The following is a 22,799-nucleotide window of genomic DNA, read 5'->3' on the forward strand; positions in this document are numbered from 1 at the left end:
ATACATGAAAGACACAGGAACACCTTCATCTTGCTTCCCCCCCTACACAGTGGAGTTTTACAAGCCTTACTCTTGGTTGGTTCCAAAGACAGCTTTTGGTCTTCTCGCTGGGAACTCAAAGTAACACAAAGTTTTTGTGATAGTTTAGAAACAATTATTCTAACAACCACACCTCATTTACATCATCACAAAAACACAATACAATGCTCTTGTTCACGTCTGTCATCATTTGTAAAAACACAACCATGATTTTAACAGACACACCTCACAATTTACTGCGATGAGGTGGCGACTTGTCCAGGGTGTACGCTGCCTTCCGCCCGATTGTAGCTGAGATAGGCACCAGCGCCCCCCGTGACCCCAAAGGGCATAAGCGAAGGAAAAATGGATGGAAAATGGACTTAACAATTTACAACAAAAATGCTCTCATGTATAAATATAACACACATGTTGATGTGTCAGACATAGTGGACTTTCAAACTAATACTTTCCCAAGTTCAGGGCCAAATTCCGGTTTTCCTGGAAATTCAAACTCTTCAACATTCAAACCATTCCAAAATTCAAAATATTCAGCCTGTTCAGGAACTCTGTGCTCCGGTTCAACAATTCTAAAAAACAATTCCCGGATTTCCCTTTTTTTTTTTTATTTGGTGCATTTTCTCCATTCAAAATGAATTGGCCATTTTTGGCCATTAAACAAATCCCGCTTTTCCCAAAATTCACAAATTTCCTGGAAGTTCCCCCAAAATAGGACATTTTTCCAATCCAGACATATTTCAACTCTTCAACATTCAAACCAATCCGACATTCTAAATATTCAGCTTGTTCAGGAATTCTGTGCCTTCCATAATTCCCTTTTTTTTGGTGCATTTTCCCCATTCAAAATGAATTGGCCATTTTTCAAACTTCCACAATTGCCACATTCTTCAACGCATTCCACCATTCTAGAAATTCAAAATATCCCGCTTTTCCCCAAATCCCCAATTTTCCAGGAAGTTCCCATTTTTCAACCTATTCAAATCATTCCAACATTAACAGATTCCACTCATCCTGGACATTCAAACTAGCACTTTCCCAAGTTCCAAACCAAATTCCGGTTTTCCTGGAAATTCTAACTCTTCAAGATTCAAACCATTCCAACATTCAAACCATTTCTGCGTTTAAATGATTTCAACATTTAAACCATTTCCATGTTCACTACTTTATTTAAGGACTTAACTGCAATAAGAAACATATGTTTAATGTACCCTAAAATGTTTTGTTAAAATAAAACCAATAATGCAATTTTCTTGTGGTCCTCTTTATTTAGAAAAGTACTGTGTGGATGACTTTTGCTGTCGTTGCTCGGGTTCTCTGGACCACTCAGGAAGGACATTGCTTTGAGCAGGTTTGACTTCTTTATTTCTTTCAAATAAAGCTTTGTCTTCAGGTCGGATCGCTTTTCAGCTGCTCCTCTCCACTGCTCGCTCACGGCCCGCTTTTCAGCCACCGCCGTCCTCGTCTGCTCGTTGCTTCTGCTCTTCGGTCGCTTCTGCGGGCTCTCCTCCTCCTTCTGCCCTTTTATACATTGAGAGGAGATAAGTTGATTGTGTGATCCACGCACCTGAACTCGATTGTGGCGTCGCTCCCGGCACACCCCGCCTCTCCGCTCGTCCACATTCTCCGCCTCCTTGGCGCCATCTTGGGCCGTTCTCCAGCATGCCCTGCCGCTCCGTCAGACCGTCGGCTCTGCCTCTCCACATACTGAAATAATTTTAGCACCGGTACCAAAATATTGGTATTGTTACAACACCATTAAAATCTGGCTTGCTGCTCGCAATGTTGTATTGCTATTGATGACATTGCTGACATACGTTCTGTCTTGCTGTGACCGCCATTAAAAAAAAAAACGGTGTGCTGACACACCTCTCATAGGATTGCTCTCATTAAAAATTAGTGAGGCCGGAGGGGTAGGCGGCCAAAGCCAGACTCAGGTGGGGATCAGGTTTGTCCACCCGGGAGAGGAGGGGATGAATTTTTCAGCAGCGTCCCTCAGCAGCTAAGTGCTTCGTGTCATCCCGTGCTGCCGTCATGCCGCCCCCGTCTCGGCTGCCTCTTTTATACGTTTGGTGGCTAAATCAACAATAATATGAGTCCCAGGGTCGCCTCGCTTCTTCATTTCCTGCTGCTGGTCGACAAGGCCGCGGCGGGACGAGGTGAGCTGTCGTTTGTTATCGTAACGGAGAGGCGGCGCCGCCAGCTTGATGGCTTGGCTCTGTCTTATATTTAAGACCAACGTTGGACGGAGATTGGAGTTAAGAGACGAGCCGGGATACTGCTGACGGTTAAATGTTGTAAATCAAATTCTGTTTTATGCTGACAAGGAAACAACGAACAAGCATGTGTTTAACTATACTGGTCCCTTACAAACAATGCTTGTCTAGTAGATTTGTTGGCAATTTATTCTATTATTTTTTTGTACTTTTATTTCATGCGTGTTCTTTTTTTTTTTAAGACTTAGACAAACTTTATTGATCCACAAGTGAAATTGTTCCACACAGTAGCTCAGTTTCAAAGGATGGAAAGGGTAAAGATGGAAAGGATAATGCAGGTATTAAGTAGACAAAAAATGTACCATAGTAGCAATATAAAATATAACATATATGAAATATTTACACATTATATATACAGTATATAATACACTGATATATTATATTATATTATATTTCCATCCATTTTCTACCGCTTATTCTTTTTCGGGGCCGCGGGGGGCGGTGGCGCCTATCTCAGCTACAATCGGGCGGAAGGCGGGGTACACCCTGGACAAGTCGCCACCTCATGGCAGGGCCAACACAGATAGACAGACAACATTCACACTCACATTCACACACTAGGGCCAATTTTGTGTTGCCAATCAACCTATCCCCAGGTGCATGTCTTTGGAGGTGGGAGGAAGCCGGAGTACCCGGAGGGAACCCACACATTCATGGGGAGAACATGCAAACTCCACACAGAAGGATCCCGAGCCTGGATTTGAACCCAGCACTGCAGGACCTTCGTATTGTGAGGCAGACGCACTAACCCCTCTGCCATATAAATACAATGCATAACAAATTACCATAGAATATAATAGAAAGTACTTTATTGATCCCTGGGGGAAATTCAGCACCACAGTTCACTCACAATAAACAATAAACACTTAGTTGTTTTTTTTACTTGTGAATAATATAAATACAGTATATTATACAGCATTATTCACATAAAAAAAAATCTATTATTTATATTATTCACATGTGAATAATATAAATACAGTCTATTATACAGCATTATTCACATGTGAATAACATCAATAATAGATTGTATTTATGTTATTCACATGTGAATAATGCTGTATAATTTAAAAAGTTGAAGTACCAATAATTGTCACACACACACTGGGTGTGGCGAAACTTGTCCTCTGCATTTGACTGTATTCATATTATTCACATGTGAATAATATAAATAAGACTGTATTTATGTTATTCACATGTGAATAATGCTTTATAATAGACTGAATTTATGTTATTCGCATGTGAATAATGCTGTATAATAGACTGAATTTATATTATTCAATGTGAATAATGCTGTATAATAGACTGAATTTGTTATTCGCATGTGAATAATGCTGTATAATAGCCTGTATTTATATTATTCACATGTGAATAATGCTGTATAATAGCCTGTATTTATATTATTCACATGTGAATAATGCTGTATAATAGACTGTATTTATATTATTCACATGTGAATAATGCTCTATAATAGACTGTATTTATATTATTCACATGTGAATAATGCTGTTTAATAGACTGTATTTATATTATTCACATGTGAATAATGCTGTATAATAGACTGAATTTATATTATTCAAATGTGAATAATGCTGTATAATAGACTGAATTTATGTTATTCGCATGTAAATAATGCTGTATAATACTGTGTATCATTCTCATGTGAATAATGCTGTATAATAGACTGAATTTATGTTATTCGCATGTGAAAAATGCTGTATAATAGACTGTATTTATATTATTCACATCGGAATAATGCTGTATAATAGACTGCATTTATATTATTCACATGGGAATAATGCTGTTTAATAGACTATATTTATGTTATTCACATGTGAATAATGCTGTTTAATAGACTGTATTTATAGTATTCACATGTGAATAATGCTGTATAATAGACTGTATTTATGTTATTCACAGGTGAATAATGCTGTATAATAGACTGAATTTATATTATTCAATGTGAATAATGCTGTATAATAGACTGAATTTATGTTATTCGCATGTGAATAATGCTGTATAATACTGTTTTTATTATTCGCATGTGAATAATGCTGTATAATAGACTGTATTTATATTATTCCCATGTGAATAATGCTGTATAATAGACTGAATTTATGTTATTCGCATGTGAAAAATGCTGTATAATAGACTGTATTTATATTATTCACATCGGAATAATGCTGTATAATAGACTGCATTTATATTATTCACATGGGAATAATGCTGTTTAATAGACTATATTTATGTTATTCACATGTGAATAATGCTGTATAATAGACTGTATTTATGGTATTCACATATGAATAATGCTGTATAATAGACTGTATTTATGTTATTCACAGGTGAATAATGCTGTATAATAGACTGAATTTATATTATTCAATGTGAATAATGCTGTATAATAGACTGAATTTATGTTATTCGCATGTGAATAATGCTGTATAATACTGTTTATATTATTCGCATGTGAATAATGCTGTATAATAGACTGTATTTATATTATTCACATGTGAATAATGCTGTATAATAGACTGTATTTATAGTATTCACATATAAATAATGCTGTATAATATACTGTATTTATATTATTCACATGTGAATAATGCTGTTTAATAGACTGTATTTATATTATTCACATGTGAATAATGCTGTATAATAGACTGAATTTATATTATTCAAATGTGAATAATGCTGTATAATAGACTGAATTTATGTTATTCGCATGTAAATAATGCTGTATAATACTGTGTATCATTCTCATGTGAATAATGCTGTATAATAGACTGAATTTATGTTATTCGCATGTGAAAAATGCTGTATAATAGACTGTATTTATATTATTCACATCGGAATAATGCTGTATAATAGACTGCATTTATATTATTCACATGGGAATAATGCTGTTTAATAGACTATATTTATGTTATTCACATGTGAATAATGCTGTATAATAGACTGAATTTATGTTATTCAAATGTGAATAATGCTGTATAATAGACTGAATGTATGTTATTCGCATGTGAATAATGCTGTATAATACTGTATATTATTCTCATGTGAATAATGCTGTATAATAGACTGAATTTATATTATTCAAATGTGACTAATGCTGTATAATAGACTGAATTTATGTTATTCGCATGTGAAAAATGCTGTATAATAGACTGTATTTATATTATTCACATGTGAATAATGCTGTATAATAGACTGTGTATATTTTATATGCATGTAAATAATGCTGTATAATAGACTGTATTTATATTATTCACATGTGAATAATGCTGTATAATAGACTGTATTTATATTATTCATATGTACAATATTACAGTATATGTAACCGCTGCAGCATAAAATAGAGTACATCCAGCAGAAAATATACATTAGAAACAAAAGAGAGGTAGCTAACATAGTTAGTGAGCGGCTCACTGCTAGTCTGCATCATACTGAAGCAGAACAAGTCCAACACCTGGCAAGGATGCTAAAATATCTGTTTTATTTTATTGTATTATTATTATTTTTGTCCTGTCCAGCTTCTCAGGCTAATCATACAGTTGATGTAGATGCCCATATTGGCTGTTCAGATTTACTTTATAAAGAGAAGTGTGGGATACTTCTCTTGTTTAATGCGTGTTCAAGTTTATATCATTTCACTTCAGTTTCAGTTTTTTTGGAACATGCAAGCAATACAACATAATGCATCACGCATTTCCAGTTGTTTCTTTACAGCACGTCCGAAGAGGAGTAGGAAAAAGCAGAGCTTATTAATACCATAGCAATTTTATCCAATTTCCTTGTTTCTCTGTTACAGAACAGTGAAAAAATACTATAGTATTTATTTCTTATGTAAGTAAACATGAATAATCTATGTCTCAATAAAAAAAGGGTTCAAGATGTTGATCGTAATTCTTGTTCTGTGTACTTTGTGAACACTTGTAGTTTGAACAGTCTCTTAAAGTGAATCATATTGCTTCTTTGTTTGATTTCTTTAGTTAATCCGGTTCATAATTTAATTCCACATACTGATATACTAAAGGTTTTAAGTGTTGTACGGGCATAAACAGGTTTAAAATGTGATTTTCCTCTAAGGTTATATTTCTCCTCTTTTGTTGAGAAGATTTCTTGTACATTATTGGGTAGCAGGTTTGCTTTATACATCATTTTAGCTGTTTACTAAATATATCAGAAGTTACTCACAAGTTACTCCAAACTTGAGTAGTATTTCCACGTAATACTTAGTAATTATTTTGATGACTACTTTTTATTTTTACCTGAGTCATATTATTCTAAAGTAATGGTACTCTTACTTGGTTAAAATGTATGGCTACTCTACCCACCTCTGATCTAAATATACAGAATGTTTATTATCCGACACAAATAAACTTACTAAACCTCTTAAGGCCCAAGCTGTTTGTTAACACGTTTTTATTTTTTTTTATTTCTTTTTGCTATTTGGGCTCATTGGACCCTAATTAGAATAAAACTAAAAATCATATTTTGATATAATGTACTTAGTCCATAAGTACACAAATGTGTACTTTGTGTTTAGTGACATGCTAATTTTTATTTTTACTCCTTTTTTTTTCAAAATTCCATTGTATGTTATACTCTTCTGACACCACCAGATGGCAGTATAAGTGTCCACATAAGTGGCCATAAGACCCCAATTCAGTAGTGTACACAATTTTGGAAATAAGATCTAAAAGGTGCTGTCCACGCATGTGGCCACTAAGGCCTTTATTAAAGTGTAGTTTTATTTAGTGTACACTGTACTGTATCTACGCAGCACGGTGGGAGAAGGGTTAGTGCTCGTGCCTCCCAATACGAAGGTCCTGAGTCCGATATCTGGGCTCTGGGTTTTTCTGTGTGGAGTTTGCATGTTCACCTCGTGACTGCGTGGGTTTTCTCCAGGTTCTCCGGCTTTCTGCCATCTCCAAAGACATGCACCTGGGGATAGGCCCCTCCCACCTCCAACGACATGCACCTGGGGATAGGTTGATTGGCAACATTAAAATTGGCCCTAGTGTGTGAATGTGAATGTTGTCTGTCCAACGTGTACACTGCCTTCCGCCCGAGTGCAGCTGGGATAGGCTCCAGCACCCATGAGAGGGACAAGCGGTAGAAAATAGAAGGATGGATGCACTGTATCTAAATATATTTTTGTAAATGGCGCTGCAAAATGAAATACGTAAAATCGCTTACAAACATGTACAAAAGTGTACTTACTATAATGACAATGGTGTTTTTGTCACTTTTAAGGAGTCAAATGTGGCGGCATCCTCTCTGCACCCTCTGGCAACCTCTCTAGCCCAAACTTCCCAGGCCTCTACCCGTACAACATTGACTGTTCCTGGCTCATCGTGGTACCGGAAGGTTCCTCTGTGCTGCTCAACTTCCACCACTTTGAGCTGGAGTTCCACGCCGGTTGTGCCTACGACCACGTCAAGATCTACAACGGCGTCCCCGGCGACGAGGGCAACCTGCTCGGCACCTTCTGCGGAGACGGCGCCCCGCCTCCGTTCACCTCGTCCTGGAACGTCATGTCGATCATCTTCCACTCGGACCGCCACGTCGTCCACAAGGGCTTCAGCGTTGGCTACAGGAAAGGTGATTGCATACGAGCATTATCAAAATAAATGTGGTTAAATGAGTCAACAAAGAGGGTCTATGTGTCCATAGATATGTGCGGCGGGGTCCTGACCGGCCTATCAGGTGTGATCTCCAGTCCAGGCTACCCTCAGGACTACAGCAACAACGCAGACTGCACTTGGTTCATCCAGGTGTCCAACAGCAGCGTGGTCACCTTGGTCTTCCTAGACTTCCAGATGGAAGACAACAAGGGCTGCAATTTTGACTACGTGGCAATGTTTGACGGCCCCAGCGTCGGCCATCGACACCTTGGCACCTACTGCGGGGCTGACAAACCCCCAACGTCCATCTCCACCTCTAGCCAGCTGATGGTGGTCTTCAAATCAGACTTCAACATCGCTGGCCGTGGCTTTAAGGCCTACTACTACTCAGGTAACTCCTCCTGGATGTCAGATGATCTATAATATTTCAACTGATATGCAACAAATCTGCTCCCAATAGAAAAACAATCATTCAGGAACCGAGAGTAAGTGGTGGGGGAAGCGGTCATTTGCCTCGATTGACTAGATTTTAAGAGAGAAGATAGAGGAAGAGTGAGACAAAATACCATTGCACATGGTGTTAGCAATTGTGGGACATAATTGTGTAAGAAATTAAATGATGGAACTACAGAACTGGTTGGAGAATGAATTGATTGCTAGCTGGATGGATGAATGGATAGGTCAAGCAAAGGGGATGGATGAAAGGAAGGAAGGACTGCTCAGTGGCCTTCTGGTTAGAGTGTCCGCCCTGAGACTGGGAGGTCAGGAGTTCAAACCCCTGCCGAGTCATACCAAAGACTACAAAAATGGGACCCATTGACTCCCTGCTTGGCACTCAGTATCAAGGGTTGGAATTGGGGTTTAAATCACCAAATGATACCCGAGCACGGCCAATGCTGATGCTCACTGCTCCCCTCACCTCCCAGGGGGTGAACATGGGGATGGGTCAAATGTAGAGGGTAGTTTCACCACACCTAGTGTGTGTGGGACTATCGTTGGGACTTTAACTTTAACTGATAAATGATGATGAGGGATTGAGGGATGAGATGGGCAAATGAACAGATCTACAAATAAGTGGATGAAAGACAGAAAGAAAATTGATACGGATGCATGGACAGAGAAATGGACAAACGGATGGATGAAAGAGTGGGACAGGAAGACGGATGGATGGACGAAAATACAAAGCTGGTTGGAGAATGGATTGACTGACAAATGGATGAATAGGTCTATGACAAAAGATGAATGGCTAAACCAAGCAACATAGATGGATGGAAGGATGAACGGGCAGAAAGTTGACTGACGAATGGATAAAGGGATGAACAGACCTATGGATGCACGGTTAAAGAGAAATGGACAATCAGATGGAGGAAAAACTCAATGATAGATGACTGGGGTGACAGTTGCATGCATGGAGGGGTAGAGATGGATGACTCACAGACAAACAAATGGATGGATGAATAGGTCTATGACAAAAGATGGATGGCTAAACCAAGCAACATAGATGGATGGAAGGGCGGATGGACAGAAAATTGACTGACAATTGGATAAAGGGATGAACAAAACTATGGATGCATGGATGGAGAGAAATGGACAATCAGATGGAGGAAATACTCAATGATGGATGACTGGGGTGACACTTGCATGGACGGAGGGATAGAGATGGATGACTGACAGACAAACAAATGGATGTATGGAGAGACAGAAAGGTGAATTGATAGGACGGTCAGGAGGGCAGAAATGATGGATGGGGAGACAAATACATGTATAATAGACAGAAATTTGTATGCTTAAAGGATACACAAAAAGATGGAGTGTTGAAAGAAATATGAATGGATGGAAACCTAGGAAGACAGATGATGGACGGAATTTCAGAGCCGGTTGGAAGATGTCATTGGCGGTCACTAGAAGTGAGTATGACAATCCTCCTGGTAGAGGGGTATCCTTTTATGGAGGATGCCTGTGGGTGACTTTGTTTAACGTGGGTAGACTGGTGCACAGACAGTCACCACACGATCCTTGACAGATCCGGGTCATGGTCCAGTGGCATGGAGTCCAAGACGACTGGGTACCCTTTTCTGCTGCAGCCTTCACCCGCCATCCCAGCCGTTGTGACGCTCCATAGGGTTAGCAATCATCTTCCGCCTGTTTCACCGTTGAGGCCTTGGGTTGTTATTTCCCCATAACTGGGCCCACATGGATGTGGGGGTGCCTTCTTCCACCATCGCAGCCGTTGTGGTGGTTCTTAAATCTACCGTCTTCCGCCAGCTCCGCCGTTGAGGTCTTCACCGTATCCCTGGCTAGGGGGAAGTCAGGTACTAGGCCTTTGGCAAGGGCCACCTAGGGTGACAGTAGTAAAGAGGTTAACCTCCTAGTGCCCTAAGACCCCTTAAAGGAGCCTCCACTGCCGGATGCACTTAAACGTCATGCCCAGGACGGTGGAAGATGTATTTACTGAAAAATGGATGGACAGACCAAGCCACAGAGCTGGACGGATGGATGGAAGGACGGACGGACAGACAGAAAGTTGGATAAACTGAATGACAGATAGATGAAGGCATGAACTAATGGACACATTGATTTACAAATGTATGGTTGAAAGACATAAAATAAACAATGGGTGGATGGACAGATGAATGCATGGATGGTGGGATGAAGGTAGATGACTGATTGATGGATAGACAAAAAGGTGGATAGATGAACAGACATAATGGACAAATAAATGCATTGACAGACACGCACAAAGTTGGATAGACGGACTGACAAGTGGATGAACGGATGAACTGATTGACACACTGATTCACCAATGGATGGATGCAAGACAGAATGAAGGAAAGGCGGATAAATATGGATGCACGGACTTAAAGAAATTAACAAACGGATCGATGCAAGACCAACCAAAGGGTGGCTGGACAGACGGATGCATGGATGGAATAGGAAAGGTGGATGACTGACAGACAAACAAATGAATGGATAGAAAGATGGATTAACAGGCAAAAAGTTGTACAGATAGACACAGATAAGTATGAAGAGACAGAAAAACTGCCAATCTGGATGGACGAGTGACTGACTGACTGACGGATCAATAGATAGCAGAGAAGGTGCCAAATTGAAGAGGGGAAGTAGGAAAAAGATGACGTCCTGTGTGAGACTTATCACATCCTGTGATGGAATGAAAATAGAACTCGGCTAAAAAAGAACGACGCTGACATTCTTGCAGATTGCTGATCAATATCACATATTTCACAGCAACTTGCATTGAATTTAAAACCCAGATGAAAGTCCAACTGCTAAATCCAGATGGGTTTCCAACCTACAATCCCTGGTTTAAGAGGTAATTGGCTCCGTTAAGCCACTGGGGCTCCGTTGCGTTACTCCCACTGTAACTTCCGCAGAGTTGTTTTTCCCTGTTGCCAGTTTCACCATCGTTATCGTATGTTGATCACCAGGTGAATGCCAGCAGGTGTTGTCGGCCGTGAGCGGTAATTTCAGCAGCCCTCACTTCCCTGAGATCTACCCCAACAACATCAACTGCCACTGGAGCATCTCGCTGGCGGCCGGTTACCGCATCAAGCTCTTCTTCCCCGTCGTGGACCTGGAGGGCCGCAACACTTTGACGGGTGAATGCGACTACGACTCGTTGGCCGTGTACGACGGCGGCCGGCAGACGGATGCGCCGCTGCTGGGGAGCTGGTGTGGCGGGGAGAGGCCGCCGTCTCTCGTCTCCCGGGGCAACAAGATGCTGGTGGTTTTGAGCACGGACAGAGATGAGGCACACAGAGGCTTCACGGCGTCTTATCTTGGAGGTAAAAAAAATCCCATTTATCTTTGGAATGCCAATACCCAGAAATACTACAGGTGTGGTCCTTTTTTTTTTTTCATTTCACAATGAATGAAAATGAATTGAACATTTTCAGGAATTCCACATTTTATGAATCAATGAAAAATGTTCCCAAGTTTCACATTTCTCTACTAATTCAAACATTCCGCCATCAAACCATACATATACAAACCCCGTTTCCATATGAGTTGGGAAATTGTGTTAGATGTAAATATAAACGGAATACAATGATTTGCCAATCCTTTTCAACCCATATTCAGTTGAATATGCTACGAAGACAACATATTTGATGTTCAAACTCATAAACTTTTTTTTTGCAAATAATAATTAACTTAGAATTTCATGGCTCCAACACGTGCCAAAGTAGTTGGGAAAGGGCATGTTCACCACTGTGTTACATCACCTTTTCTTTTAACAACACTCAATAAACGTTTGGGAACTGAGGAAACTAATTGTTGAAGCTTTGAAAGTGGAATTCTTTCCCATTCTTGTTTTATGTAGAGCTTCAGTCGTTCAACAGTCCGGGGTCTCCGCTGTCGTATTTTACGCTTTATAATGCGCCACACATTTTCGATGGGAGACAGGTCTGGACTGCAGGCGGGCCAGGAAAGTACCCGCACTCTTTTTTTTACGAAGCCACGCTGTTGTAATACATGCTGAATGTGGCTTGGCATTGTCTTGCTGGGGCAAACAGTGTGTATATATATATATATATATATATATATATATATATATATATATAATAGATCCATAAAAACTGGGCATTTACATCTTTAAAAGAAAGCATATTTTTTTGCGTGATGTGGTATTAAATCAGGCAGGTATACACTGCAAAGACTGAAATTTAGGTAAGATTAAATATCTCAAATATGGGTGACATTTGCTTATTTTCTGTCCGGTAAGATAATTCTTCTCACTAAGCAGATTTTATGTGAGAGTGTTTTACTTGTTTTAAGGGTTTTGGTCCTAAATGATGTCACTAAGATATTACAGCTTGTTGCTTAGATTTTATGACCTATATTGAGTAAAACATGCTTGAAACTAGAATATCAACTGTTGCAAAGCTGTGTCATCAACACTCACAAGTATAAAACTACTTTTCTAAAGTAGTAATTTCTTATTTCAAGCATGAAATAAAAAATCACAACTTTGACTCAATTGGGTCTAATAATTAAAACGGGTGACAGCCAAATGGACTTTGCTGTTTTATTTTCAATGAAACAATAGAAAATACGTACTCATATAGTAGTACAGTTGGCAAAGTGCAGTAAACTAACAGTTAATATTTAAACATTTAACATGTGACATTTCTAACAATTTTGAACAGAGATAATTCATGCACATTCAGGTGAATTCTTTCAAATTACCTTGAAACATTTTTGGGCCGGGCTGTATATATGCGCTCTAACTGACTGAAAGAGCACGGTCTTGGCGCGATGATGTCATGTTGTCGATGGAAAAATGCATTTTTAGACAATATGATTTGCCTGAGCGGCTAGGAGACCCCGAGAGTAACAAGCGGTTGCCTTCTTGCCTTTCCATTAAGAATGGTAAACTAGTTTTAGGTATAAGTTTGCTGGTTTCAAGAAATGTAATGCCAGGCGCATATCAATATGTCAAGATAATGGCACTAGCATTTATTTAATTTAAGAATATTTTTCAACATATTAAGCAAAAGGATCTCTTTTTTTTCTACCATGAAAAGTGCATTTGTTATTGGTAAGAATATACCGTATTTTTCGGAGTATAAATCAGTTTTTTTTATAGTTTGGCCGGGGGTGCGACTTATGTGTAAAATTATTAACACATTACCGTAAAATATCAAATGATATTATTTAGCTGATTGACGTAGGGGACTGGACATATAAGATTTCATGGGATTGAGCAATTAGGAGTGACAGATTGTTCGGTAAAGGTATAGCATGTTCTATATGTTATAGTTATTTGAATGACTCTTACCATAATATGTTAGGTTAACATACCAGGCGCCTTATCAATTGGTTATTTATGCCTCATATAACGTACACTTATTCAGCCTGTTGTTCACTATTCTTTATTTATTCTAAATTGCCTTTCAAATGTCTATTCTTGGTGTTGGATTTTATCAAATAAATTTCCCCCCAAAAATGCGACTTATACTCCAGTGCAACTTATACATGTTTTTTTCATTCTTTATTATGCATTTCCGGCATTGATTGATTGATACTTTTATTAGTAGAATGCACAGTTCAGTACATATTCCGTAAAATTGACCACTAAATGGTAACACCCCAATAAGTTTTTCAACTTGTTTAAGTCGGGGTCCACGTTAATCAATTCATGGTACAAATATATACTATCAACATAATACAGTCATCACACAAGTTAATCATCATAGTATGTACATTGAATTATTTACATTATTTACAATCCGGGGGGTGGGATGAGGAGCTTTGGTTGATATCAGTACTTCAGTCATCAACAATTGCATCAACAGAGAAATGTGGACATTGAAACAGTGTAGGTCTTATTTAGTAGGATATGTACAGCCAGCAGAGAACATAGTGAGTTCACATAGCATAAGAACAAGTATATACATTAGAAGTACATTTGAGTTGTTTATAATCCGGGGAGATGGGATGTGAATGGAGGAGGGTATTAGTAAAGTGTTGAAGTTGCCTGGTGTTGTTGTTTTAGAGCGGTTTTGAAGGAATATAGAGATGCACTTACTTTTATACCTGTTGGGAGTGCATTCCACATTCATGTGGCATAGAAAGAGAATGAGTTAAGACCTTTGTTAGATCGAAATCTGGGTTTAACGTGGTTTGTGGAGCTCCCCCTGGTGTTGTGGTTATGGCGGTCATTTACGTTAAGGAAGTAGTTTGACATGTACTTCGGTATCAAGGAGGTGTAGCGGATTTTATAGACTAGGCTCAGTGCAAGTTGTTTTACGCAGGTGCGACTTATACTCCGAAAAATGCGGTACCTATCTTAAGGTATTTTTGGGTTCATTGAGGTTAGCTCATTTTACTTGTTTTGGAAAGTCTTGACAGGGTAAATTTTCTTGTTCTATTGGCAGATAATTGTGTTCGGTCCAAATAAAAACAACCAAATTTTTGTTTTTTTGTTTTTTTTGTTTTTGAACACTGACTTTTTGAAGTGTAGCTGATGACATGTCCAGTTAAGTGTGTGTGTGCCCCCCCCCCAAGTTGTACCTGTGAACGTGAGCTGCACCAGGTCAGAGTTCACCATCCTGATACCCCAGCAGTCGCTGCCCCAGCTGGACCGGGAACGCATCTACCTGGGCAACCCCTCCTGCACCGCCCAGCTGACCGCCACTTCCTACAAGATCCTGGCGCAGTTCGTCAACTGCGGCACCGCCAGCCAGGTGACACCCCATCAAGACAAAAGTCAAATGCTGGTGACGGAGAATGACCTCGGCGTGCGTCCACCTTGCAGAAACACCGCAACGTTACCATGCTGGTGAACAAGCTCTACATCGACTTCTCGGACGGCGACGAGCGCAACGTTCAGGAGTACAAGGTGCAGTGCGACGCCATGAAGAAGGTGGCGTCTGTCTCCATTGTCTCGGCCGAGGAGCGACGCCTGGAGCAGCGGGCACTGCACGGCGACTCCGGCGGCGGGCACGCTGGCCGCCCGCACTCCGAGCCCCACGACCTCAGCGACATTGTCTTCATCAGCATCTGCGTGTTGGCCGTCATTCTCATGGTGATAGCCATCGTCTGGTTGGTGCTCCTTTAACAGGTACGTTAACGACACCACCATGTCTACCACCTGACATCCAGCAATTGGTTAAAACACATATCAATAGGCCACATCATTAGGTACACTCACGGCATCCAGTACAAGCTTTGTATCTGTTAAAAGGACTCCGGCTTATTAGTGATTCCCAAAGCCCAAAAAAAGTCTGCGGGCTATAGAGCATTTTCCGTTCGGGCTCCAGTACTCTGGAGTGCCCTCCCGGTAACAGTTCGCGATGCCACCTCAGTAGAAGCATTTAAGTCTCACCTTAAAACTCATTTGTATACTCTAGCCTTTAAATAGACTCCCTTTTTAGACCAGTTGATCTGCCGTTTCTTTTCTTTTTCTTCTATGTCCCATTCTCCCGTGTGGAGGGGGTCCGGTCCGATCCGGTGGCCATGTACTGCTCGCCTGTGTATCGGCTGGGGACATCTCTGCGCTGCTGGTCCGCCTACGCTTGGGATGGTTTCCTGCTGGCTCCGCTGTGAACGGGACTCTCGCTGCTGTGTCTTGGATCCTCTTTGGACTGGACTCTCGCGACTGTGTTGTATCCATTGTGGATTGAACTTTCACAGTATCCTGTTAGATCCGCTCGACATCCATTGCTTTCCTCCTCTCTAAGGTTCTCATAGTCATCATTGTCCCCGACGTCCCACTGGGTCATTATTGTCACCGACGTCCCACTGGGTGTGAGTTTTCCTTGCCCTTATGTGGGCCTACCGAGGATGTCGTGGTGGTTTGTGCAGCCCTTTGAGACACTAGTGATTTAGGGCTATATAAGTAAACATTGATTGATTGATAAATGGGTAATAATTGTATAGCTCTTTTCTACCCTACAAGGTACCAAAACACTATTTCCACATTCACCCATTCACACACACATTCACACACTGATGGTGGGAGCTGCCAAGCAAAGGCCCTAACCACCACCCATCAGGAGCAAGGGTGAAGTGTCTTGCTCAAGGACAAAACGGACGTGACGAGGTTGGTTGAAGGTGGGGATCGAACTAGGAACCCTCATGTTGCTGGCAAGGCCACTCTCCCAACTGCGCCATGCCAATGGGAACAACACAGCAGATGCCTGGCTGCAGACAACCATAATGTATCCCACTAGACATCTTCTAATTAGGAACTAAAGTAAGCTCTTAATTTATATAGACAGTGTTTATCAGTGTCTATGTACCCCAATTAATTAGTTTAGAGCAGGCAATTATTTACATCTGCGTGACTTGGAGTGCATGAGAACGTAACTCGGATGAGTTTCAGCAAAGTCGCGGACCACTCGTACTTTTTAGCGGGGCTACTGCCATCTGGTTTAATTCATACAAATCAGGATTTTGCCTACTAGTTATGTGAATACTTAGAGACTCAATCAATCAATCAAAGTTTACTTATATAGCCCTAAATCATGTGTGCGTCTCAAAGGGCTGCACAAGCCATGGCGACATCTTCGGCTCAGATCCTACATCAGGGCAAGGAAAAACTCAACCCAATGGGATGACAATGAGAAACCTTGTGAGGTCCAATAATGGTGTCAGAGTCCAGTCCAGAGTGGATCTAGCATAATATTGTGAAAGTCCAGTCCATAGTGGATCTAACATAATAGTGAGAGTCCAGTCCAGAGTGGATCTAGCATAATATTGTGAAAGTCCAGTCCATAGTGGATCTAACATAATAGTGAGAGTCCAGTCCACAGTGGATCTAATATAATAGTGTGAGTCCAGTCCAGAGTGGATCTAGCATAATATTGTGAAAGTCCAGTCCATAGTGGATCTAACATAATAGTGAGAGTCCAGTCCACAGTGGATCTAATATAATAGTGTGAGTCCAGTCCAGAGTGGATTTAGCATAATATTGTGAAAGTCCAGTCCATAGTGGATCTAACATAATAGTGAGAGTCCAGTCCACAGTGGATCTAATATAATAGTGAGAGTCCAGTCCAGAGTGGATCTAGCATAATATTGTGAAAGTCCAGTCCATAGTGGATCTAACATAATAGTGAGAGTCCAGTCCACAGTGGATCTAATATAATAGTGTGAGTCCAGTCCAGAGTGGATTTAGCATAATATTGTGAAAGTCCAGTCCATAGTGGATCTAACATAATAGTGAGAGTCCAGTCCACAGTGGATCTAACATAATAGCGTGAGAGTCCAGTCCAGAGTGGATCTCACATAATATTGTGAAAGTCCAGTCCATAGTGGATCTAACATAATAGTGAGAGTCCAGTCCACAGTGGATCTAACATAATAGTGTGAGAGTCCAGTCCAGAGTGGATCTCACATAATATTGTGAAAGTCCAGTCCATAGTGGATCTAACATAATAGTGAGAGTCCAGTCCACAGTGGATCTAACATAATAGTGTGAGAGTCCAGTCCAGAGTGGATCTAACATAATATTGTGAGAGTCCAGTCCATAGTGGATCTAACAAAATAGTGTCAGAGTCCAGTCCATAGTGGTTTTAGCATAACAGTGTGAGAGTCCAGTCCATAGTGGATCTAACATAATAGTGTGAGAGTCCAGTCCAGAGTGGATCTAGCATAATATTGTGAAAATCCAGTCCATAGTGGATCTAACATAATAGTGAGAGTCCAGTCCACAGTTGATCTAACATAACAGTGTGAGAGTCCAGTCCATAGTGGATCTAACATAATAGTGTGAGAGTCCAGTCCAGAGTGGATCTAGCATAATATTGTGAAAATCCAGTCCATAGTGGATCTAACATAATAGTGAGAGTCCAGTCCACAGTTGATCTAACATAACAGTGTGAGAGTCCAGTCCATAGTGGATCTAACATAATAGTGTGAGAGTCCAGTCCATAGTGGATCTAACATAATAGTGAGAGTCCAGTCCATAGTGGATCTAACAAAATAGTGTCAGAGTCCAGTCCATAGTGGATTGAACATAATAGTGTGAGAGTCCAGTCCATAGTGGATCTAACATAATAGTGAGAGTCCAGTCCATACTGGATCTAACATAATATTGTGAGAGTCCAATCCGTAGTGGATCTAACATAATAGTGAGAGTCCAGTCCAGAGTGGATCTAATATAATATTGTGAGAGTCCAGTCCAGAGTGGATCTAACATAATATTGTGAGAGTCCAGTCCAGAGTGGATCTAACAGTGTTGGGAGAGTGGCCGTGTCAGCAACCTGAGGGTTCCTGGTTCAATCCCCACCTTCTACCAATCTCGTCACGTCCGTTGTGTCCTTGAGCAAGACCCTTCACCCTTGCTCCTGATGAGTCCTGGTTAGGGCCTTGCATGGCAGCCCCCGCCATCAGTGTGTGAATGTGGAAATAGTCTCAAAGCGCTTTGAGTACCTTGAAAGTAGAAAAGCACTATACAAGTATAACCCATTTACTATTTATAACATAATATAGTGAGAGTCCAGTCCATAGTGGATCTAACATAATAGTGTGAGAGTCCAGTCCATAGTGGGGCCAGCAGGAGATCATCTTGAGTGGGGACAGGTCAGCAGTGCAGAGACATCCCCAAATGATGCAAAGATGTGTGGTCCACCCTGGGTCCCGACTTTGGACAGTTAGCGCGTCATTTAAAAACCTCTTCACGCAGGAGAGGGGGGCCAGAGCAGAAAAGAGACGGCAGATCAACTGGTCTAAAAGGGGGTTGTATTTAAAGGCAAGAGTATGCAAATGAGTTTTAAGATGGGACTTAAATGCTTCTACTGAGGTAGCATCTCTAACTGTTACCGGGAGGGCATTCCAGAGTACTGGAGCCCCAATACAAAACGCTCTATAGCCTGCCAAGTTTTTTGGGGCTCTGGAATCACTAATAAGCCGGAGTTATTTGGACGCAGATTTCTTGCTGGGACATATGGTACAATACAATCGGCAAGATAGGATGGAGCTAGACCGTGTAGTATTTCATACGTAAGTAGTAAAACCTTAAAGTCACATCTTAAGTGCACAGGAAGCCAGTGCAGGTGAGCCAGTATAGGTATATATGTATGTATATATGTATATAAAGGTATATACAGTATAGATATATATGTATGTATATAAAGGTATATACAGTATAGGTATATATGTATGTATATATGTGTATAAAGGTATATACAGTATAGGTATATATGTATGTATATATGTATATTAAGGTATATACAGTATAGGTATATATGTATGTATATATGTATATAAAGGTATATACAGTATAGGTATATATGTATGTATATATGTATATAAAGGTATATACAGTATAGATATATATGTATGTATATAAAGGTATATACAGTATAGGTATATATGTATGTATATATGTGTATAAAGGTATATACAGTATAGGTATATATGTATGTATACATGTATATTAAGGTATATACAGTATAGGTATATATGTATGTATATATGTATATAAAGGTATATACAGTATAGGTATATATGTATGTATATATGTATATAAAGGTATATACAGTATAGGTATATATGTATGTATATATGTATATAAAGGTATATACAGTACAGGCGTAATGTGATCAAACTTTCTTGTTTTTGTCAAAAGTCTAGCAGCCGCATTTTGTACCAACTGTAATCTTTTATTGCTAGACATGGGGAGACCCGAAAATAACACGTTACAGTAATCGAGACGTAACAAACATATTAATACTGATCTTAGCTTTGCTAGTGGACAAAATGGAACGAATTTTAGCAATATTACGGAGATGAAAGAAGGCCGTTTTAGTAACACTCTTAAAGGCCTACTGAAATGAGATTTTCTTATTCAAACGGGGATAGCAGGTCCATTCTATGTGTCATACTTGATCATTTCGCGATATTGCCATATTTTTGTTGAAAGGATTTAGTAGAGAAAATCGACGATAAAGTTCGCCACTTTTGGTACTTCCTGAAAAAGCCTCGCCTTTACCGGAAGTCGCAGACGATGATGACGTCGCAAGTGTGGAGGCTCCTCACATATTCACATTGATTTTAATGGGAGCCTCCAACAAAAACAGTTATTTGGACCGAGAAAACGACAATTTCCTCGTTAATTTGAGCGAGGATGAAAGATTTGTGTTTGAGAATATTGATAGCGACGGACTAGGAAAAAAAAATTGCTTCAGCATTGGGACGTATTTTGATGTTTTTAAACACATTTACTAGGATAATTCTGGGAAATCCCTTATCTTTCTATTGTGTTACTAGTGTTTTAGTATGTTTAATATCACCTGATAGTCGGAGGGGTTTGTCCGCGGGTGTCTTGACGCCATGTCTCACGGGTGTCGACGGCAGCTGTATGGATGACACAAGCTCAGCTGATATCCGGTAAGAGGCGACTTTTTAACCACAATTTTCTCACCGAAACCTGCTGGTTGACATTTAGTTGGGATCCATGTCTGCTTGACCGCACTCTGATCCATAGTAAAGTTTCACCTCCAGGAATTTTAAATAAGGAATCACCGTGTGTTTGTGTGGCTAAAGGCTAAAGCTTCCCAACTCCATCTTTCTACTGACTTCTCCAATATTAATTGAACAAATTGCAAAAGATTCAGCAACACAGATCTCCAAAATACTGTGTAATTATGCCGTTAAAGCAGACAACTTTTACCTGTGTGTGTGCGTAGCGCTCTTACTTCCTAAAAACCTGTGACGTCCTGCGTACACGTCATCACTACACGTTTCCTAGACGAAACTCCCGAGAAAATTTAAAATGGTAATTTAGTAAACTAAAAAGGCCGTATTGGCATGTGTTGCAATGTTAATATTTCATCATTGATATATAAACTATCAGACTGCGTGGTCGCTAGTAGTGGCTTTCAGTAGGACTTTAATGTGTGACTGAAACGAGAGAGTTGAGTGGAAGATAATACCCAGATTCTTTACAGAGTCGCCTTGTTTAATTGTTTGGTTGTCAAATGTCTCACAGGTTAATTGTGTATATAACAAAAATAGTTTTTTACCATCTGAAGATGATCGCCCAATTCTCTCTGCATGCTTGTATTACAAGTCTTGAAGATTATTGTAACGCCCTGCTTACTAGTCTCCCTAAAAATGTTATTGCACCTTTTGATATTACTCCAAAATTCAGTGGCACGTGTCCGGACGAAGACCAGAAGGCGGGCTCAAATTACACCAGTTGTAAAATCCCTGCATTGGCTCCCCAAGTGTTTCGGGATCAATTTTAAGGTTCTTCTTATGGCTTTTAAATTAATTGTGTAGTGTTGATTGGCGCATTGTTAGAATAATCATGTATGTATATTATCACACAACTTTTGTGTGCTTAAAGTCTGTTGTTATAGTTATTAGCTATTGTGCTCAAGCTACATTTATTCTATCTGTGCTAGGACAAAACTTCTTGTCTGAGGGGGGACCTCAGCCGCAGATGTCATCTTTGTTTTAGCCCGCTAACAGCCAAGGACTTCAAGGACCTCAACGAAGATAAGATGACAGCACGCAGACGAAGCAAAAAACAAGGAAATCACGAGGCCCAGCACATTCCATCACATATCGTGCGTACTGGACCTGCTTTGCATAATATATGTGAGCATTCCTTTTGGAGGCGGCCTTAGTGATGTTGACTATGGAACTCCTGAATAAATAGAGTGACGCGGGAGCTGTACCTTAGAGCAGTGGTTCTCAAATGGGGGTACGCATACCCCTGGGGGTACTTGAAGGTATGCTAAGGGGTATGTGAGATTTTTCAAAAATATTGTAAAAATAGCAACAATTCCAAAATCCTTTATAAATATATTTATTGAATAATACTTCAACAAAATATGAATGTAAGTTCATAAACTGTGAAAATAAAATGCAACTATGAGATTTTTTGTGGACATGTTCCATAAATATTGATGTTAAAGATGTATTTTATTGTGAAGAAATGTTTAGAATGAAGTTCATGAATCCAGATGGATCTCTATTACAATCCCCAAAGAGGGCGCTTTAAGTTGATTACTTCTTTGTGCAGAAATTTTTATTTATAATTGAATCACTTGTTTATTTTTCAACAAGTTTTTAGTTATTTTTATATCTTTTTTTCACCCAAATAGTTCGAGAAAGACCACTACAAATGAGCAATATTTTGCACTTTTATACAATTTATTAAATCAGAAACTGATGACATAGTTCTGTATTTTACTTCTTTATCTATTTTTTTCAACCAAAAATGCTTTGCTCTGATTAGGAGGTACTTGAATTAAAAAAATGTTCACAGGGGGTACATCACTGAAAAAAGTTTAAGAACCACTGCCTTAGAGCGTAGGGCGAGACTGTGACTAAGTGTGCAGCCCCATGCGTTCTCCTCATGAGCTAAATTGAACTCTGTCTCCGC

General features: G+C 39.9%; 1 protein-coding gene across 1 annotated transcript; it reads left to right on the forward strand.

Moving 5' to 3' along the window:
* Nucleotides 1-2,128: 2,128 nt before the first annotated feature.
* On the forward strand, nt 2,129-22,393 carry cdcp2 (CUB domain containing protein 2). Its single transcript, XM_061919519.1, has 7 exons — nt 2,129-2,195; nt 7,569-7,916; nt 7,989-8,330; nt 11,386-11,742; nt 14,966-15,144; nt 15,216-15,521; nt 21,814-22,393. Exons 1-6 carry the CDS (start codon nt 2,129-2,131, stop codon nt 15,516-15,518), a joined length of 1,596 nt encoding a protein of 531 aa, XP_061775503.1. The 3' UTR covers nt 15,519-15,521; nt 21,814-22,393.
* The last annotated feature ends 406 nt before the right edge of the window (nt 22,394-22,799 follow it).

The sequence above is a fragment of the Nerophis ophidion genome, linkage group LG14, assembly GCF_033978795.1.
Source record: "Nerophis ophidion isolate RoL-2023_Sa linkage group LG14, RoL_Noph_v1.0, whole genome shotgun sequence".
Classification (NCBI taxonomy): domain Eukaryota; kingdom Metazoa; phylum Chordata; class Actinopteri; order Syngnathiformes; family Syngnathidae; genus Nerophis; species Nerophis ophidion.

What these genes read in the sequence shown, in the direction of transcription:
- cdcp2 (XM_061919519.1), top strand. Translation starts at nt 2,129, where the DNA reads ATGAGTCCCAGGGTCGCCTCGCTTCTTCATTTCCTGCTGCTGGTCGAC. An exon ending in TAAGGCCTACTACTACTCAG is followed by an intron (nt 8,331 to 11,385) that starts GTAACTCCTCCT and finishes GTTGATCACCAG; the next exon opens with GTGAATGCCAGCAGGTGTTG. An exon ending in CACGGCGTCTTATCTTGGAG is followed by an intron (nt 11,743 to 14,965) that starts GTAAAAAAAATC and finishes CCCCCCCCCAAG; the next exon opens with TTGTACCTGTGAACGTGAGC.